This window comes from Salarias fasciatus, chromosome 4 (genome assembly GCF_902148845.1).
Source record: "Salarias fasciatus chromosome 4, fSalaFa1.1, whole genome shotgun sequence".
In the NCBI taxonomy this organism is placed as follows: domain Eukaryota; kingdom Metazoa; phylum Chordata; class Actinopteri; order Blenniiformes; family Blenniidae; genus Salarias; species Salarias fasciatus.
Window position 1 is genome coordinate 25,624,335 of NC_043748.1, and position 17,349 is coordinate 25,641,683.

At 53.9% G+C, this 17,349-nt stretch overlaps 3 protein-coding genes and 1 long non-coding RNA gene across 5 annotated transcripts in view; 2 read left to right on the top strand and 2 right to left on the bottom strand.

Moving 5' to 3' along the window:
- LOC115386989 (uncharacterized) overlaps nucleotides 1–17,349 on the top strand; it is a 23,023-nt gene that overhangs the window by 847 nt on the left and 4,827 nt on the right. The window contains exon 2 of the long non-coding RNA XR_003931328.1: nucleotides 7,926–7,931. This is a non-coding gene — a long non-coding RNA (uncharacterized LOC115386989). The remainder of the gene's footprint in view (nucleotides 1–7,925; nucleotides 7,932–17,349) is intronic.
- LOC115386986 (pyruvate dehydrogenase (acetyl-transferring) kinase isozyme 2, mitochondrial-like) lies at nucleotides 2,489–6,887 on the top strand. The gene is made up of 11 exons (XM_030089482.1): nucleotides 2,489–2,685; nucleotides 3,068–3,209; nucleotides 3,313–3,384; nucleotides 3,464–3,651; nucleotides 3,784–3,873; nucleotides 4,175–4,252; nucleotides 4,339–4,415; nucleotides 4,860–4,958; nucleotides 5,458–5,568; nucleotides 5,683–5,796; nucleotides 5,878–6,887. The coding sequence occupies exons 1-11, from the start codon at nucleotides 2,562–2,564 to the stop codon at nucleotides 6,019–6,021; spliced, it is 1,239 nt and encodes a 412-aa protein (XP_029945342.1). The 5' UTR covers nucleotides 2,489–2,561; the 3' UTR covers nucleotides 6,022–6,887.
- On the bottom strand, nucleotides 10,013–14,977 carry ube2z (ubiquitin-conjugating enzyme E2Z). Its single transcript, XM_030089483.1, has 6 exons — nucleotides 14,201–14,977; nucleotides 13,584–13,656; nucleotides 12,531–12,718; nucleotides 12,234–12,458; nucleotides 12,074–12,164; nucleotides 10,013–11,324 (listed from the first exon to the last, which is right to left on the bottom strand). The coding sequence occupies exons 1-6, from the start codon at nucleotides 14,617–14,619 to the stop codon at nucleotides 11,142–11,144; spliced, it is 1,179 nt and encodes a 392-aa protein (XP_029945343.1). The 5' UTR covers nucleotides 14,620–14,977; the 3' UTR covers nucleotides 10,013–11,141.
- atp5mc1 (ATP synthase membrane subunit c locus 1) overlaps nucleotides 16,475–17,349 on the bottom strand; it is a 19,883-nt gene continuing 19,008 nt past the window's right edge. For both annotated transcript variants that reach the window (XM_030089487.1, XM_030089484.1), the window contains 2 exons: nucleotides 16,940–17,118; nucleotides 16,475–16,867 (listed from right to left, as the gene is read on the bottom strand). In XM_030089487.1, the coding sequence (XP_029945347.1) occupies nucleotides 16,753–16,867; nucleotides 16,940–17,118 (294 nt within the window). In that variant the 3' untranslated portion in view covers nucleotides 16,475–16,752. The remainder of the gene's footprint in view (nucleotides 16,868–16,939; nucleotides 17,119–17,349) is intronic.

Sequence of the window (17,349 nt, forward strand, 5' to 3'; positions counted from 1 at the left end):
ACACACTGCCGCAACAACACACACACTGCCGCAACAACACACACACTGCCGCAACAACACACACACTGCCACTGAATTCAAATAAACCTCGTAATTAAACGTTCTTCACTCTAGTAAGAGTACCTCTAGTCTGTCTAGACCCACAGTCTAGTTTCTGCGTCGGCTGCCAGCTGTTCTGCAGTCTGCATTCGGGTGGAAGCTGTTGTTCAGTCTGGATGTTTTTGCAGCGCAGCCTCCTGCCAGGGGGCGGAGACCTGAACAGGTGGTGTTCAGGGAGGGTGGAGTCATGGTGGCTCTCCCTGCATCTGGTGACGTAGACATTGCTGGTTACTGTTCCCAATGGTCCTCTCTGCAGACACTAATTTATTTGACGATTAATGTTTTTTGACCCTCGTCTCGCACCGCAGCTTGGGTTTCCTCTTTCGAATGCCTGAACGCTGAGTTAGTAGTTGTTTCTTCCTCAGTTTCGATGTGGGGTTTCTGACCAACCATTCGTCCCGCATCGCTGGGTTTGCTCGGATAGTAGCGCTCCATCAGTGCCCTGCTCTCTGACCTCGTCCACACTCGTCTTTTTGTTCCAGTAGCCATCTTCTCTTCAGGATGTCCTGGTCCCACAACACCTGAGGAGAACCCTGTTAACCCGGGCTACGTTCGAGCTGGTATGACTCTGTCAGTCTATAGTGCCAAGGCATTCAGTGCAAAGGGCCTTGCCTAAGGGCTGACCTGGTCCTTACTGGGGTTTGAACCTACAACCTTCCGTTCCCAAACTTTGTTTATTATTGCAAAGACATCCTTCTAAAAAAAGGTGCAGGACAGAAGTGAAGAACATGCAAACTCAACCAGGTCAAGCCCAGAGTCCTGAAGCTGGGTGGTTCAGTCCGTCGGGCTGACTGGTGACCTTTGACCTCAGAACCAGAACAGCTGAATCAGGAAATTTCCAGGAATTTGAAGAAGTTTTGTTCTTTTTTCTCACATTCTGGAAGTCTGACAAAAGCAACACTTCCTGTAATTTTCCGGAGGCAGCGATTACGTCTGAACCAAAGCAAACTTTGTGTTTTAACCCAACAGTTACATTAAAGCCGTCACTGCTGTAGTTATTGTCCAACAGGTTAAAAAAAAAATCCCACTTTCTTTTTATTGAAGCTCAACATCCAATCAGGTTTATGAATGTTGTGCAATATTCAGTCCTCAGACGCTCAGCTGTAAACAACACATAATAGGGGCGGTAGGAGGGTGTGTGTGTGTGTGTGTGTGTGTGTGTGTGCAGGGGGAGGCATCTAATGCATCAACAAGTGGAAGTTGAAGAGGCCTGAAGAGCTGCCAGGTGCTTCAGTCACACTGAGTGTGAGCTGATTTCTTCTTTCCGCATCAGAGCGGCGAGCTGAGGGAAGACGAGCTGTGACGGCGAACGACGGAGTGTGAGAGAAAATAAAGCAGGCCGCCGGGAATCCACACCGACCGATACCACTTGTGTGATTCTGATGGTATTTTTAACATGGACACAGAGAACGTCAGCTGGCGTCACACTGCTGCTGAGGAATGTTTCCACACACACACACACACACACACAGCAGAGCCGGGAAACGGAGAGCGTAAACAGGGGTACAGTACTCAACACGTACAGTGAGGGTGAGAATGTTCCTGATCCAGAGGGCTGATCCTCACCGCTCGTCCTGATCGTCATCAGACGTTAATAGACTGTTGTGACTCTGAGACGGAAGAAAAACATGTTGATCTGCTCATCAGTCCGTCCCACCGCAGCTGCTCTTCAACGGTGAACAGAGTCAAGAGTCTTCATTCATTCTACTCAGCAGCGTGGAAACTCTTACTGTACATCGTAATACAGTCAGTAATCTGTCACCCACTGAGTTCAGCTTTTCTTAGAATCATTTTCCTGTTGTTTAGTTCTCTGCACATGTCAAACACACCGGTGATGTGGCTGGATCTACTCTGGAGAGCTGCTGGGGTCTGCATCTGGAGGCCGTTCAACACCATGAAATGGTGCCGGGCTCATCCAGCGCTGCTCCGTCAGGAAGGCGGAGGAGATATGAGAAGAACACACACTGCCAGAGCAGGGCCGGACTTCCTGTCACACCTCAGCAGCCGGTTCAGCCAGCAGTCACAGCTCCAGGACCCAGCGAGTCCTCAGGAGACCCGGGTCCAGGTCTACACTCCCTGTTTACTCTGAGAGACACACACTGTGGCTGTGAGTGTGTGTGTGTGTGTGTGTGTGTGTGTGTGTGTGTGTGTGTGTGTGTGGGTGTGTGGGTGTGTAACTGATATGAAGACGTAGCAGCTTGTTTATCGGACGGTTGGAGGTTACATAAATCTCACCGTGACCTCCTGACTTGTTTACTGTTACTCCGGTCCTGGTGGGAGGGAATGCTGGGATCCTATTGGCCGGCTGCCCTCCCACCGCACCCTCTCATTGGCTGAGCTCCCCTCTTAAGTAACTCTCCATGTGTGGACACTCAGACACACACACACAGAGACACACACACTGAGCTGACTGCTGCTTCGGCCTGGAGTTTCTCTGCTGGACTCCTGGAGGATTTCCCATCATGAGCAGTAAGATGAAGCACCTGGGCTCCCTGGTGAGGACGGCCGCTCTGGTCAGCAAGCACATCGAGCACTTCTCCAGGTTCTCCCCCTCTCCTCTGTCCATGAAGCAGTTCCTGGACTTCGGTGAGTTCTCTGACTTCATCCAGCTCCTCTGCAAGGCGTTGAGTTACTTAACATATATATGTAGTATTGTTGCTGCGCTCAGCTTCAGAAACAGGAAAGTAATTCAAAGTCTTTAAATGTACTGATTTAGAATAAGAGGGAAACAATAGGAGACCTCACTCACTCACTCACTCACTCACTCATTCATAAGCTCTGTAGCTTGAGCCTGATCTCACACACACTCTGCTTCTCATACATTCACACCAGACTGAGAATAAAGTGGCACTAAAGAGAGATAACCAGTCCAGTTATACTGATGCCTTGCTCAGGAGCTCAGTGTTGACCTGTCAGCAGTGGGATTTGAACCCTGAACCCTCTCCGTCACTCGGTGATCCTCCTCCAGGCTCCACCAGCGCCTGCGAGCGCACCTCCTTCGTCTTCCTCCGGCAGGAGCTGCCGGTCCGCCTGTCCAACATCATGAAGGAGATCAGCCTGCTGCCGGACCGCCTGCTGGCCACGCCCTCCGTCCAGCTGGTGGAGACCTGGTGAGACGGCCCGGAGCTTTATTTTGAAGGGGGGGCGGGGGTCCTTCCTCCTGCGGCCTCCGTCAGGCTGCAGCCTCGCTGACTCCTCCCTCGTTGTGTCCAGGTACATCCAGAGTCTGACGGAAATCCTGGACTTCCTGGACAAGAACCCCGACGACCACCGAGTCCTGGAGACGTGAGTGCAGCAGGCCCGGTCCCACCCGGTCCCACCCAGACCCGGTCCGGCTCACCGCCGTCCGTCTGTCCCGCTGCAGGTTCGTGGAGGTGCTGGAGGGCGTGAGGAACCGGCACAACGAGGTGGTTCCCACCATGGCTCAGGGCGTCATCGAGTACAAGGACGCCTTCGGCCGGCAGGACGCCGTCACCGACCACAACATCCAGTACTTCATGGACCGCTTCTACACCAGCCGCATCTCCATCCGCATGCTCATCAACCAGCACAGTGAGCACGCACGCACACACACACACACACACACACACACACACACACACACACACACACACACACACACACACACACACACAGGAACCCCGCGTCGCCATGGAGACCCACACGTCTGCGTCTCCTCCGCAGGTCTGGTCTTCAACGGGAACTCGAACCCCGCCCACCCCTACACCATCGGCTGCATCGACTCCAAGTGCGACGTGACGGAGGTGGTGCGAGGTGAGGGCGGGCCGGGCCGGCCCAGGGGTCACAGGGGTCACAGGGGTCACGACTGTCAGTAGTTCACTTCTCATCAGGAAACTGCTTCAGGGACAAACACTGAGAAACTCCGAACTCACAGCTGGAAACCAGGCTGCTTTTATTTTTACAGCTCAGATAAACGTCGTTAAACCACAGAGGCTTTATTTTAAAACATGCTTTGTGACTCCAGAGGAATTTAAATTAATGCGACGTTTCTACAAACCGCTCTTTTTTGTGTGTGTGTGTGTGTGTGTGTGTGTGTGTGTGTGTCCGTCCTCAGACGCCTATGAGAGCGCCAAGCTGCTGTGTGAGCAGTACTACCTGGGAGCTCCCGAGCTGGAGCTGACGCAGATGAACGGTGAGGCGCAGCCTCAGAACACACTCTCACCACTTCACGGAGTGTATTCACTCACTCACTCACTCACTCATTCATTCCTCGTCTAGCCAACAGCCTGAGAGAGCCCATCCAGATCTCCTACGTCCCGTCGCACCTCTACCACATGCTGTTCGAGCTCTTCAAGGTAACGTCCTCACTCGGGACAGACGCCCGGCGTCCCACGCCTTGACGACCCAGCAGGGTCAAAGTTCATCACATGAAAGAAAAACACAACCTGAAGTTCCCCTGCTCGGATCAGTGGCTGTAAAAACCACCTCAGAATGAAAATGAAGGCACAGATGTCCAGATAGAGGCGAGAACACGCCGGAGGCGGCCGTTCATTAGACGTCTGAGTTTATCAGGCTGTAGCAGAACAGAGAGACGACATCTAGAGCCGGCGGCTGTTTCCCTCGCCACAGCGTTTAGCAGATGGAGGGATGTTGTTTAAGGTAAACTCATCCAGAAGGAGGAAGGAACTGATTCATCTCGGGTTTCAGCTCCGTGTTAGAGCATTAGGTTTGAAGAGTGTTTCTGCTGAAAGCTGCCCGTCGAAGGTTTCTTTAGTCAGATCCGTGATTTCTGTGTGCAGAACGCCATGAGAGCGACCATCGAGACCCACGAGGCCAGCAGGACCCTGCCCCCGATCCGGGTCCTGGTGGCCCTGGCTGAGGAGGACCTGTCCATCAAGGTGAGAACTCTGGATTAGATGTGGCGGTTTGTGGCGCTGCAGGAGCAGAGGGAGCCCCGGTCTGATAGCCAGAGAGCAGGAGCAGGTCCGGAGATCCCACAATGCCTCAGCATACGCAACAACATCTGGTGAAATGCTGACAGAACTGCAAGGGGATTGTTCGAATGTCCCAAATTCTCTGAGTAAAAATAGCAGTGGATTGGTGTTAGTCCCTGCAGTAATCCTGGATCCCGCTCCCACAGGACTGGAGTGAGCGTTCTTTCAGAAGAAGGGGGAGAACGGCGGCTTTTCTTCTCGCTCCCGTTCTGAAATGACGTGTTTTCTATATTTGCGGCGCTGCCCGGCCTCACCTCTGCTCAGCTGCTAATCAGCTTACAGAGACGTGCTGGAGCCTCGTGGTGACCGGGGAGCGGGGTCGGTCCGGCAGAGCCCCTCCACTCCCTCCACCTTCCCTCACGCCCACGACCTCTGACCCCGGTGAAAAACGCTCTCTCCCCAGATGAGTGACCGAGGCGGCGGCGTTCCCTTCAGGAAGATGGAGCGTGTGTTCAGCTACATGTACTCCACCGCGCCCCGGCCCTCCATGGAGCACACACACCGAGCCCCACTGGTGAGTGACACACACACACACACACACACACACACACACACACACACACACACACACACACTGCAGCGGGGGAGACGGCTGTTAACATGAGTGTGTGTGTGTGTGTGTGTGCAGGCGGGCTTCGGCTACGGTCTGCCCATCTCTCGCCTCTACGCCCGCTACTTCCAGGGAGACTTGCAGCTGTACTCCATGGAGGGCTTTGGGACGGACGCCGTCATCCACCTGAAGGTGAACACACACTCACACTCTCACACACTCCTGCAGGGCGCTGGCTTTCGACAGGCCTGACGGTGTGTGTTTGCGCTCCAGGCCCTGTCCACCGACTCCGTGGAGCGGCTGCCGGTCTTCAACAAGACGGCTCTGCGGCACTACAAGCTGAGTCTGGAGGCGGACGACTGGTGCGTCCCGTCCAGCGAGCCGCTGGATCTGGCCGTCCAGCGCTCGGCCAAGTGAAGCCGAGCCGCTCCCGCCCGGCGGCGCCGCCGGCGGCGCCGAGCCCGGGACCAGACATGGCGTTCCAGGAGGGGTGGAGGAAACGCTGCTCCGAACGGCTGGAGGACGGAACAAATCCCAAAGAGTGTCTCTGAAGGCTCGCTGATCCAGAGGGGAGGACCAGAACGGCACAGCAGCTCCAGAAGCCACTGCAGGAGGTTCTCCTGACTCCTCACTGAGACCAGCCCCTCCGGTCCCAGCCGAGCCTCGGATCAAGAGGAAGGAACAAAACCTTCATGCCGCACAAAGATGACTTTACTTCACCTACAGTTAAGCTAAACATGAGAGAAGTGAGGAAGGCACCAAGCTGTGATTCCTGATGGGCTGCAGTGAACTCGTCTGCAGAAGTCCTCCACCAGGGTACACAGAACTACGTTGTAGTAGTGTCAGACTCCAGTGCTGCAGGAAGGAACTCAGACGGCTGAAGAGTCCTGACGGGCCTGATGCTGCAGGAAGAGGCCCAGTTTGACCCGGACGCTCTTCACTGGAGGCTCGAAGACGTGGGTCCACCGTCCAGACCTGCTGTCCAGTCTCTGAGCAGCAGAGTTTAACCAGGAGACTGCAGATCAGAGAAGGTTCCAGAAAACCTTCAGACACAGCTCAGCTGTGACTAAAACTCCAAACAGACCTGCAGGCGTCCAGAGCTCTGGATCGCCATCTGAACGTCAGCTGCAGAAGACTGAGTGTATGCACCGGCTGTGTGAGCCGGACTTCGTGTTACTGCCCGTACTGTTTGATTCTGATGGATTTTGAAGTGTTCATGTCAAATTTTTATATTTTTTTATTAAGATACATTATGAAAATTAAATAATCTCTGAAGATACTCGGGGTTGTTGTGTCCATTTTTTTTGATTGGTGATCAGAGGAGGGGAACCAGCCGACTGATCCAGGAGGCAGTTTATAACACGACTGACTCATTTTGGCCATAAAGAACTAAAAAAATATAGAATTTGAAAGTGGAAGTCTGTTCTGTATCAAAGTTTGGGATTTTTGTGTGCAGAATGTTTCAGAGTTGTGATTAAAATCTGGAGGGATGGTTCAAATTTAACAAGCGGCTGTTTGAATTTAGCTGAAAAAATCCTCAATATTCTAACGTTTGTGTATTTTGTGGCCCTTTGAGAGAAGTAATGTGATTTCCAGGTAACGGAGTCAGACTTAAGTTATTTTTCCCGCTTTGAAGTGTCAAAATTACTCAGTTTTGACACAAAGTTTTTAAGGTTAGAAGCAGACAGGAAGAAGTAACGCCAAGGTCTGACTCAGAATCTGTTCCTGAACTCCGTCATAACGCTGATTCCCCGACTGCAGCCAGGGAGACGACGTGGCGGGGTGTGTTTACTGTGTGTGAGTGTGTGTGTGTGTGTGTTCGGCGGACTCGGACCTGCTGATGCAGCGTTTGAAAGCAGGTTACTGGCAGACTTCCTGTCTGTGTGCGTGTCTCTCGGGTCAGACGCTGGCAGAGGAAACCCCGGTCCCGACCTTTGAGACGGTTGTATAACGTGTTTATTTTCCAGTCGGTGCTGCGGTGTGCTGGGGACATGTCCTCCATGCTGCTGCTGCGGGACACGTCCTCCATGCTGCTGTGGGACACGTCCTCCATGCTGCTGCTGCGGGACACGTCCTCCATGCTGCTGCGGGACACGTCCTCCATGCTGCTGCGGGACATGTCCTCCATGCTGCTGGGGACACGTCCTCCATGCTGCTGGGGACTATGAAGCTCCTGCACCGTCAGGTTTGGGTGGAGGGGAGCTGAACTCCACATGGCCCACTTTACATCTCCAGACGGCAGAGGGGGGCCGAGGCGGGGGTCCTGGGGCTAGGAGGGACTAACGGGAGGCAGGGTCAGGGTCAGGTGGACAGAGTGACAGAACGCTGTGTGTCCCACCCAGAGGTTTCCAGTCCCCGATCAGTGTGAGAAGACCCGAGTCATTTCAGAGCTCTTGCTGAGGAACATTCCCAGGAGGAACCTGGGCTGAAGGATTGTGGGTCAGCAGGTAGACGGCAGGAAGAGACGGAGCTGGAGGTGTCGTGGTGAGGCGGGGGACCTGCTGTCCCTGGTCCTTCATGCTGGTTTACCACAGAGAGACGCCGATCCTGCTCAGCCAAAGCGACCCGAACCGGACCAGAGAGGCCGGGGAACCCAGAGAGACGGGGAGGGGGAGACACAGAGGGGACGCACCGAGGGACGCCAGCAGGAAGGACCAGTGAGCGAAGACACAGACCAGACAGGGGAGGCTGAACAAGACAGGAGACGAGGAAACAGAAAGAAGAGCTGGACCTGACATGAACACAGGAGTCCAGAAACAGAACAGATCCCAGACGTCTCATTATGTGGACAATCACACGGGGTGGGTGTGTGTGTGTGTGTGTGTGTGTCATTATGTAACTCAGGGTCACAGACTTTGATCGCCGTGCAGGGTGTTTGTCACATCAGAGTCTAATAAAACTGATCCTGGAGTCTTGAAAACAAGTTGATCTGTGGAAACAGTGACCGTCTGCAGGATCGTAACCCGAACCTGTCTGCAGCCTGAACCACATCGAGGTTCTGGCTCCAGTTTTAAAGTTGAAAACTTCAGTTTTGTCCATTTCAGCTGTTCAGCTCCGAGGTCGAAGAAGAAAACATGAAGAAAAAGACAGAACTGCTTAGTTTCCCTTAGCAGGGAGCCCCGGGGGCTGAGGGTGGGAAACCTGTGGCTTTTGTATTTCTAAACCAGGTTTTCAAACCTCTGAGTTCTGAAGTGGATCACATTCCTCGTCCAGTCCGGGGAAAAGAAAGGAAGCGTGTCAGAATGTGGCGTCCGCGTTCAGCTGATAAACTGCCGGCCGGTTTGCGGCCACGGCAGGGTTTTTACTGCACATGAACTAGTTCACTGTGTGACTCACTGAGCGCTCACTCTGGTTCCCGTCAGATAACCCGGGACCCGGACGGAGCTCTAGAAAGTCCCGTCTGGGCCGGCTGGGATGGGAACCAGTCCAGTTATCTCCTTCAGCATCAGCTCTGCAGCCAGGCCAGAGAAGAACACAAACAGCTCCGAGGTCCTGAACGTCTCATTTAGTTCACGACTGAACTCCAGGACCCAACAGCAGCAGCCGGGTCCGAACCAGAGGAGACGTCCTGCAGAACCAGACCCAGAGGAGACATCCTGCAGAACCAGGCCCAGAGGAGACGTCCTGCAGAACCAGGCCCAGAGGAGACATCCTGCAGAACCAGGCCCAGAGGAGACGTCCTGCAGAACCAGGCCCAGAGGAGACTTCCTGCAGAACCAGGCCCAGAGGAGACGTCCTCCAGAACCAGGCCCAGAGGAGACGTCCTGCAGAACCAGACCCAGAGGAGACTTCCTGCAGAACCAGACCCAGAGGAGACGTCCTGCAGAACCAGGCCCAGAGGAGACGTCCTGCAGAACCAGACCCAGAGGAGACATCCTGCAGAACCAGGCCCAGAGGAGACATCCTGCAGAACCAGGCCCAGAGGAGACGTCCTCCAGAACCAGGCCCAGAGGAGACGTCCTGCAGAACCAGACCCAGAGGAGACGTCCTGCAGAACCAGGCCCAGAGGAGACGTCCTGCAGAACCAGACCCAGAGGAGACGTCCTGCAGAACCAGGCCCAGAGGAGACGTCCTGCAGAACCAGACCCAGAGGAGACGTCCTGCAGAACCAGACCCAGAGGAGACGTCCTGCAGAACCAGACCCAGAGGAGACGTCCTGCAGAACCAGACCCAGAGGAGACGTCCTGCAGAACCAGACCCAGAGGAGACGTCCTGCAGAACCAGGCCCAGAGGAGACGTCCTGCAGAACCAGACTTAGAGGAGACTTCCTGCAGAACCAGACCCAGAGGAGACCGTCTTCCGCTCCAGCAGGCGAGGCAGACATTCAGACATCCAGACATTCAGACTGAAGCTGTGGGACAGAAAGCCACAGCTGTGTTTTCAGAGACGAGCAGAGTGAGGAGAGTCAGGACCACGACTACTCTGGATGTTTATTTCGTATTTCTGACATTTACAATAAGCACTTCAGATTTTACTCCTCTGCCACACAGCCGACGATCCGGAGGCCAAGCTCCGACCGGAGCGCAGCACACCCGAGAAAATGAAAGAGAAAGAAAACAGGATGGTCAGATGGAGAGCGAGCTCCACCCGGCCGCTGTACACCTGGGAGAGTGGGCCTGCTGGAGGGGCGAGCCCGCCCCCTGCTGGTGAAACAGCAAAACCCCAAAGAATCCAGTTCCACGGAAGCTACTAAAGCAGCAGAGCGCTGCTCCGTCAGGCTCCGCCCCCAAACAGCAGGAGGTCGGAGAGATGACAGAGAGCGGCGGGAGGGGGGGTCCGCCGCCGCCTCCTCTGTACAGGAGTCGCCGTGTCAAACATCTGCTGGTGTGTTTGATGGAGAGGCTCCTCGACAAGGCACTGACCCCGCCGACCCCGCCGCTCCAGGATCCCTCCCCCCGTTAGCAGCTCCAGCTCGCTGGTTTGACCAACGCACGAGAAAATATCAAGAGGCGGGACCAGGAAACGCAGGAGACACACAGTTTGACACCAAGAACACGTTTCCACATCTAGACGAGCTTCTAAACACACACCTCCCCTCCTCCTGCCTCCCGGTTCACCACTTCACACAGAGCTGCACGACACGCCGCTCCGGCCGCCGCCGCGCATGTAAGGCAAACTGAGGAAACTTATTTTGAAAAGGCGCTCGCTGAAAACGGGCCGAGAGAGCGAATCGGCCCCTGAAGCGCCATGAAGAACCGTTTCTCCCCGGAGACGCCGAAAATCAAAGCTTCATTCATATTTCACAGTCCCAATCCAGAAAAACCCCTGAAAGCATTTCCCTTTTTCCAATATTCATCAAAAATCCACCCAATTATTCTCAAAATGATTGGTTCTCTGCAAACGCAGCTCTTCAGGGAAAAGCAGAAAAAAAGAAGTAATTCAGTTTTGTGTTTCTGTCTTCTGGAAACATCGTGCAGCTCGACCATGCTCAACCCTCCTCCGCTGCCGTCTGGACGCCCCGTCACACGTTCCATCGTCCGAGCCCCAGAGCCAAGTCCTCAGGGCCGCGGCGCAGCAGAGACGCCTCCGGGCGGCGGTCAGGGGTGCGAGCTGCCCTGGCTGTCCGGGTCGGTGCCCGACGAGCTGCTGTCTGAGTCCGACTCGTCCTGGTTGTGCCGGTCCTCGGCCAGAGCCTTCTCCCGAACCCGGCGGTGCGTGGCGCCCAGCCGGGCCAGCAGGCCCTGGTAGTCGAAGCGGCCGCGCTTCTCCCCAAACGGGTCCTGAGGACAGAAGACGAGCGGCTGAGAGACGGAGAGACGCTGACCTGTCCCGAGTTAAACCAACTTCTTCCCGTTCCAGCTTTTAGGATTATTTAGGTGCCGATTCGATTTAAACTGCAATTCTTCAACTCTGGCGATTTTTAAATCGGATTAAACTCCAGACAAAAAGCTAAATCATGTGTCCAGACTAATCACGAGCCTAATTTCATAATAAAATACACACAAGACTTTAATTATTTTAGCTTTGAACTTTCTTTTCAGGAGCTGTGAGAGATTAAATATAGAAGCAGAAATGATGTGGCTTCCTTCAAACGTTCATCCTCCTGTCTTCTTCAAATGCAGAACACACTGCAATATTTCAAACCGCCAAAATAACACAATACACGAAGCACGGTCAGAAACTAGTGGCTGAAATATTTTCCTGTTGAATGACTGCGTCTGAAAGGTGACTGGAAGCTTTTTTCAACCCGGCTTCTGAACAGAGAGCTAGAATGAAGTATGTTAAGTTTACGTTATGGAAAAAAAATTGATTGAAAAACGGCTAAATAAAAAAAACTCTGATACTTCTGTGACTGTAATCACCGATCATGGGACTGAAGTAGCATAAAAAACATCTTTTTAGGACAAAACACCGACAATTACCTATAATGGAATAATTTCAAATCTGTAATTTTAAAGTCGTAGTCCTGCAGGGTTGGAGCAGTTAGCTTCTGGATACTGCCCACATGGGGGGGTGGAACCACACCCACCTGCATGTTCTGCCCCTGCAGGTGCAGCCTCTCCTTGCAGACGCCCTCGTAGAAGTCGTAGTACTCCAGGAAGGACTTCTCCATCACGCTCCTGGAAACAGGTGGGGGTCAGGTGAAGCTAAGCCACGGGTAGCGGCAGGAGGCGGGGACTCGGCCTCACCACAGAGCCTCGGGACAGGGAACCTTCCCCTCCAGCATGTCGCACACGGCCACTCTCATGGTTTCATGGCGGATGCACTCGTTGTAGTTCTTGCTGTCCCCCGGGTGGCGCTCCTGCTCGAAGCCCGGCTCGTTGTGGTAGGGGTTCTCCGTCATCAGCGACTGGATGGAGATGAGGACTGAGGAGATGCTCTGAGCCGGACTCCAGGCCGGGCCGGTCCACGTCCTGAACACACGCCTCGGGGTCAGTCTGGGGCCGCGGCGCCGGCGACCCCGCCGGAGGCGGCGGTCTACTCACCCCAGGATGCTCAGGCACACTTTGCCGTTGCGGTAGAAGTTGGGGTTGAAGCGCACGGTGTTGTGCCCCGTGGTGATGAGCTTGACCCGCGGAGGGTGGATGGGGTAGTCGGGGGGGCAGCGGAACAGGAAGAGGAAGAAGCCGCCCTCGTACGGCGTGTCGAACGGCCCCGTGATCAGAGCGTGGATCTGAGGAGGGGCGAGAGCCCGGGGTGAGACACACACCGGAGAGCAGAGAACACACACCGGAGAGCAGAGAACACAGCAGAGAGGCACTCTGAGTCGGCCTCGGCTGTCACGGCGCCCGGGCGTCTGACTCGCCGGGAGGCCGCGGAGCTCCGGTGCCCAGCGGTGGCGCACTGCCGCAGGCTGCGGGGCGCTCCCGGAAGTCTCTCCTCACCGAGAGTCTCTTCAGGTCTCCAAGCCGGGCGAGGAGCGCTGTGCGCGGGCTGCGGGGCGCGCGCCTCCCGGCGAGTCAGACGCCCGGGCGCCGTGACAGCCGAGGTCGACTCAGAGTGCCTCTCTGCTGGGGAGAGGAGCTCCACAACGTTCCCATCCAAGCTAATTGTGGCTAAGTTAGTGAAAACTGTCAGCTGACCCACCTGAAGACGGTAGACGAGCTGACTTTATGAGAACACTGGCGATGGATCAAGAAATACAGCCGAAATGAGCGATTTTGCAGAGATTATGTCCCGCGCTGAAGCTCCCCTGCCGTGGCCCCCGCTAAATCGGTTGGATCTAAGTAACTTCTGAAGGACTCCGAGCTGCACCATGTTTGTCTGAGAGAGTATATGAGCATGACACACCTAGAAATAAGGTCCAGGTGTCAAAAAACCGGAGTTGCCCTTTAACTAACCCTAACCCTGCAGAAGTGATTTTATTTTCTATTTCTCAGTATTTCCCAGTTCGGGATCAATAAAGTCACTCTCTACTCTCTCTACTGTATTTTTTTTTTACTCTCTTGATGTTTTATTGTCTTGAATTTGGACCGATACGATCAACACGGATGCTACACACACACACTTCAGGGAGGCAGAAGAGAGTGAGCCGGTACCTTGGTCATGTCCTGAGGGTCGGGGACGACAAACATCCCTGGAGGAGGCTCCTTGTAGATGGACATGATGTCTCTGCAGGGGACACACATGAGGAATGAGCAGGATGTGGCAGGAAACAACAGGAAGCGCCTGTTTCCACCTGGAGCATGAAGACCTGCTCCAGTTGGATCAGTGGCGAGCTCTGACCAGGACTCCACTCCTTAAAGTTTACAAAGCGTGACTGAAACCTGCCGCTGAAGCAGAACAACAGAGAGGACTGTCATACTGTTGGTTTATTAGCTGGATTATTAAATCATGAAGTAGGACATGAATCAAATGTTTAGTCTGATTCCTGGAAAGTGAAACTGAACCGGCTGTCTGCAGGCTGGAATGTCAGGGTGACTGCTGGTTAAACTGAGCTTTACAGAGCTGATAACCAGGAGGAAACATTCATATCACAATGTTCAAAACATTAAAGACATCTACTATGAACATTGTGTGGTCATACTTCAGATTTCACTGAGAACACACTTCCTTTAAGCCTTTAGGAAAGCTTTCGGTTTCACCACCGAGACACGGAGGCCAGAAACGGCCAGCAGTGGAGGTGTGTGTGTGTGTGCGTGTGTGTGTGTGTTACCTCTTTATCCTCAGGATACACTGCTGGGACGCCTTCTCGTTGTCCCAGTCCGTGCTCAGAGTCGGGTCCCAGGAAGTGGCGTGGATCTGGGACAGGAGGCCCGCTCCTGCCACCCCGGCCACCCCGAGCCCAACCCCGGGGAGAGCCGAGGAGGCGTGCACGGTGGGAGACACGGCCACGGCGGGCGGAGAGGACCCGGGGGTGAACGTGCTCCCGAAGCCCACCGGGGAGGCGGGGACCGCCGAGGCGAGGCCACTCTGCGCGGCCGCGGCGGGCGGAGGGGAGGCCGGGCTGGAGCCGGAGTGAGCCCCGCTGGCCGCGGACTGTCCCCCCGGAAGAGAGGAGGACACTGCCGGGGGCAGCGGAGCTCCGCCGCCCGGCCCGGTCACGGCGGAGTCCTCGGAGAAGCTGTCCGCCATGTCTGGGGCAGGAGTTCCCGGAGCCTGCGTGAGAGCCGCGGGGCGTTAGCTGCACGGAGCGCGGGGGGAGCGGCCTCCAGCCGCGGGCTCAGAGAGCAGGAGAGGCCGCGGAGCGAGCCGCTTCTTCCCGCGACATGGCGGCCAGGTATCGGTAGCTTCTCCGCTGGATATCCGGCCTGCAGCAGCGTGACAGCGGCCCCTTCGACGCAGCTTGTAGACGAGCTGTCCGGCTGTTACCGCTTCATTAGAAACACGGAGAAAAGAAATCTGAATAAAAACAAAAAACAAACCCCAGAAGTTCACAATCCGCCTCCTCTTCTTCTTCTTCTTCTTCAGCTGCTGCTGCTTCTTTCCCTGTTTTTTCTTCTTCTTCTACAGTCAAAAACACGAACTTCAGCGCACTTAGCGACACCTAGCGGAGGACCTGTGACCAGCTCCAGTCCCGGAGGCTCCTGCAGCGCCATTCAGCCATCAAGACTGTTCTTTCTCATTGTCCACAGAAGAAAATCTTGTCGTCTTTTCTCGCATTCTGGGCGATAAAAGTGACACTAAATGAAATAGTTCAACAGTCTCTATACGGAAGTCAGTGTTTCCAACTGCCCCTCCTGAAAATCTGAAACATCTAAATGAAGATACGCCACACCTCTTGTCCAATCTGTACTATTTACAGTTGTGAAAGACTTTAGTTCAGCAGTAACAGCAGATAATTCAAAAAGAATCTTTACATATATCTGAGACCACCTGCTTCAAAAAAACAAAAAACAAAACAAAAAAAATTCACCGGCTAAATTGGAAATAGTATAAACTAAGTTATGTCAATCTGGAACAATGATCAAAAAGACTGAATTATTTCAACATGAAAACAGAAGAACAGTGAATTTATTCCAATCAGTCCAGGTTGATTAGACATGCAGTGAGGAACAGTATTGTGAATATACAGACAGTGTTGGTCTGAATTTCAATGAATTTTCAAAATTAAGATTTCAAAAACTCACCTGCATCACTTTAAAACATATCGCTTCACTTTTCAACTGCACTTCTCTCTCTCTCATGGAGCCCAGATTCTGTTTAGACCCATGAGAAACAGTGTGTGAACTCCTTCAAAGTCATTAAGAGATACAGTTTAATATAATATTCATATTCTTGTAGCCGTGAACTGACAGACCTCAGCAGCTCGAGTCTTTCCAGAGGAAGCCTTGTGAAACTGAGCAGCCAGATATGAAGGCCTTTCCAAAACTATTCATCTACATGTTAACAGTGAGGTTACACTGAATGCTAAATCATCCCGGAGATTCTTATGTTCCCAGTTCTGACATACATGACGAGTACACCTCACACAGTCACACAGTCCTGCGTGTCTTGGGACTGTCTCTTTCCGTGATGAGTTCAGGTGCTTGAGCATTTGCAGGACGCAGCAGAGCAGCCCCACTGCATTATGGTCTCTCAGCCGTGCTGGGCTCTTGATCGGGTTCGCTTCATAAGCTGGTGGTGTGCACGGTTTTGTTTCATGAGCCATGTTGAACAGTCTGAGACAACAGTTTCACTTTTTCCCCCAGTATGCTCTGTTTTGTAGTTAAACTTCATGGCTGCCAAAGTCAGTGACTGAATAGACAGTATGATATTAGGTCTAAAGTATCATTTGCTGAAACTTTAAAGGTTAACACCAAGTTCTTCCATGGTTTGAATGCCTTCATTGTGCTGTAAATATTTTGACCCTTGTCCAGTTTTGCGAGTAAATCCTCCGTTACACTACTCAGTAAACCTACAAACTGAATACTGCGAACCTGAGAAAGAACGACTCGTCACATTCACAGAGCACAGAGCACAAGGCGAGGGAAGGATCCAGAAACATGACTTTAGTTATTCCAACCATTTATTCTGGACAGATCATTTCAACCGAAGTGAGGTCTTACATAAAACTTCAGAAAACAAAAAGAAGTGTAGGAACAGGAGTAGAGTCGAGGAGTGGGAGCCTCATGTAAATATTTCTTCCTTGAATCTTGGTTTGTGGACTGGAATGGCCTCTCAGCTCGTTCAGAGTTCCCGTTCTGGACGCCCCCTCCTGACGGATGGAGGGAGGAGAGGAGAAGGGAGCGGAGACGGACAGGAGGAGGTGGAGGAGGGAGGCGGGGTTTACATGGCGAACAGGATGAGGAACGCCACCATCAGACAGAACAGACCCATGGCCTCAGACAGAGCGAAGCCCAGGATGGCGTAGGAGAAGAGCTGCTGCTTCAGGGAGGGGTTCCTGTGGAGAACCGCACAGCCGTGAGCCCACGGAACACACGTACAGGCAAGGACGGGCGGGGACGGCCGCTACCTGGCGTAGCCGATGATCAGGCTGCCGAACACCGTGCCGATTCCGGCTCCCGAGCCGGCCACGCCCACTGTGGCGGCGCCGGCGCCGATGAACTTGGCGGCGGTGTCGATGTCCCGGGAGACTGCGCTGGTCTGGAAGGAGCGGGTCAGGACTGCAGACTGGCTGACCGGCAGCAGAGCCTGAAGACAAGGAGCAGGGCAGAGTGACGACGCGATCGCACAGGCCAGAGTTCAGACTCACGACGGCTCGAGACCATCTGGAGAGGAGGTGCACGAGTCCAAGAACTGGACGGAACTACTCAGAACTGCAGACCGGACCAGATCCAGAGCTCCAGGAGCGCTGCAGCTGACTGCAGGCCCAGCAGCCGTCTGCTCACCAAAGACATCTGGAACCAAGGAATCAAACTCCGG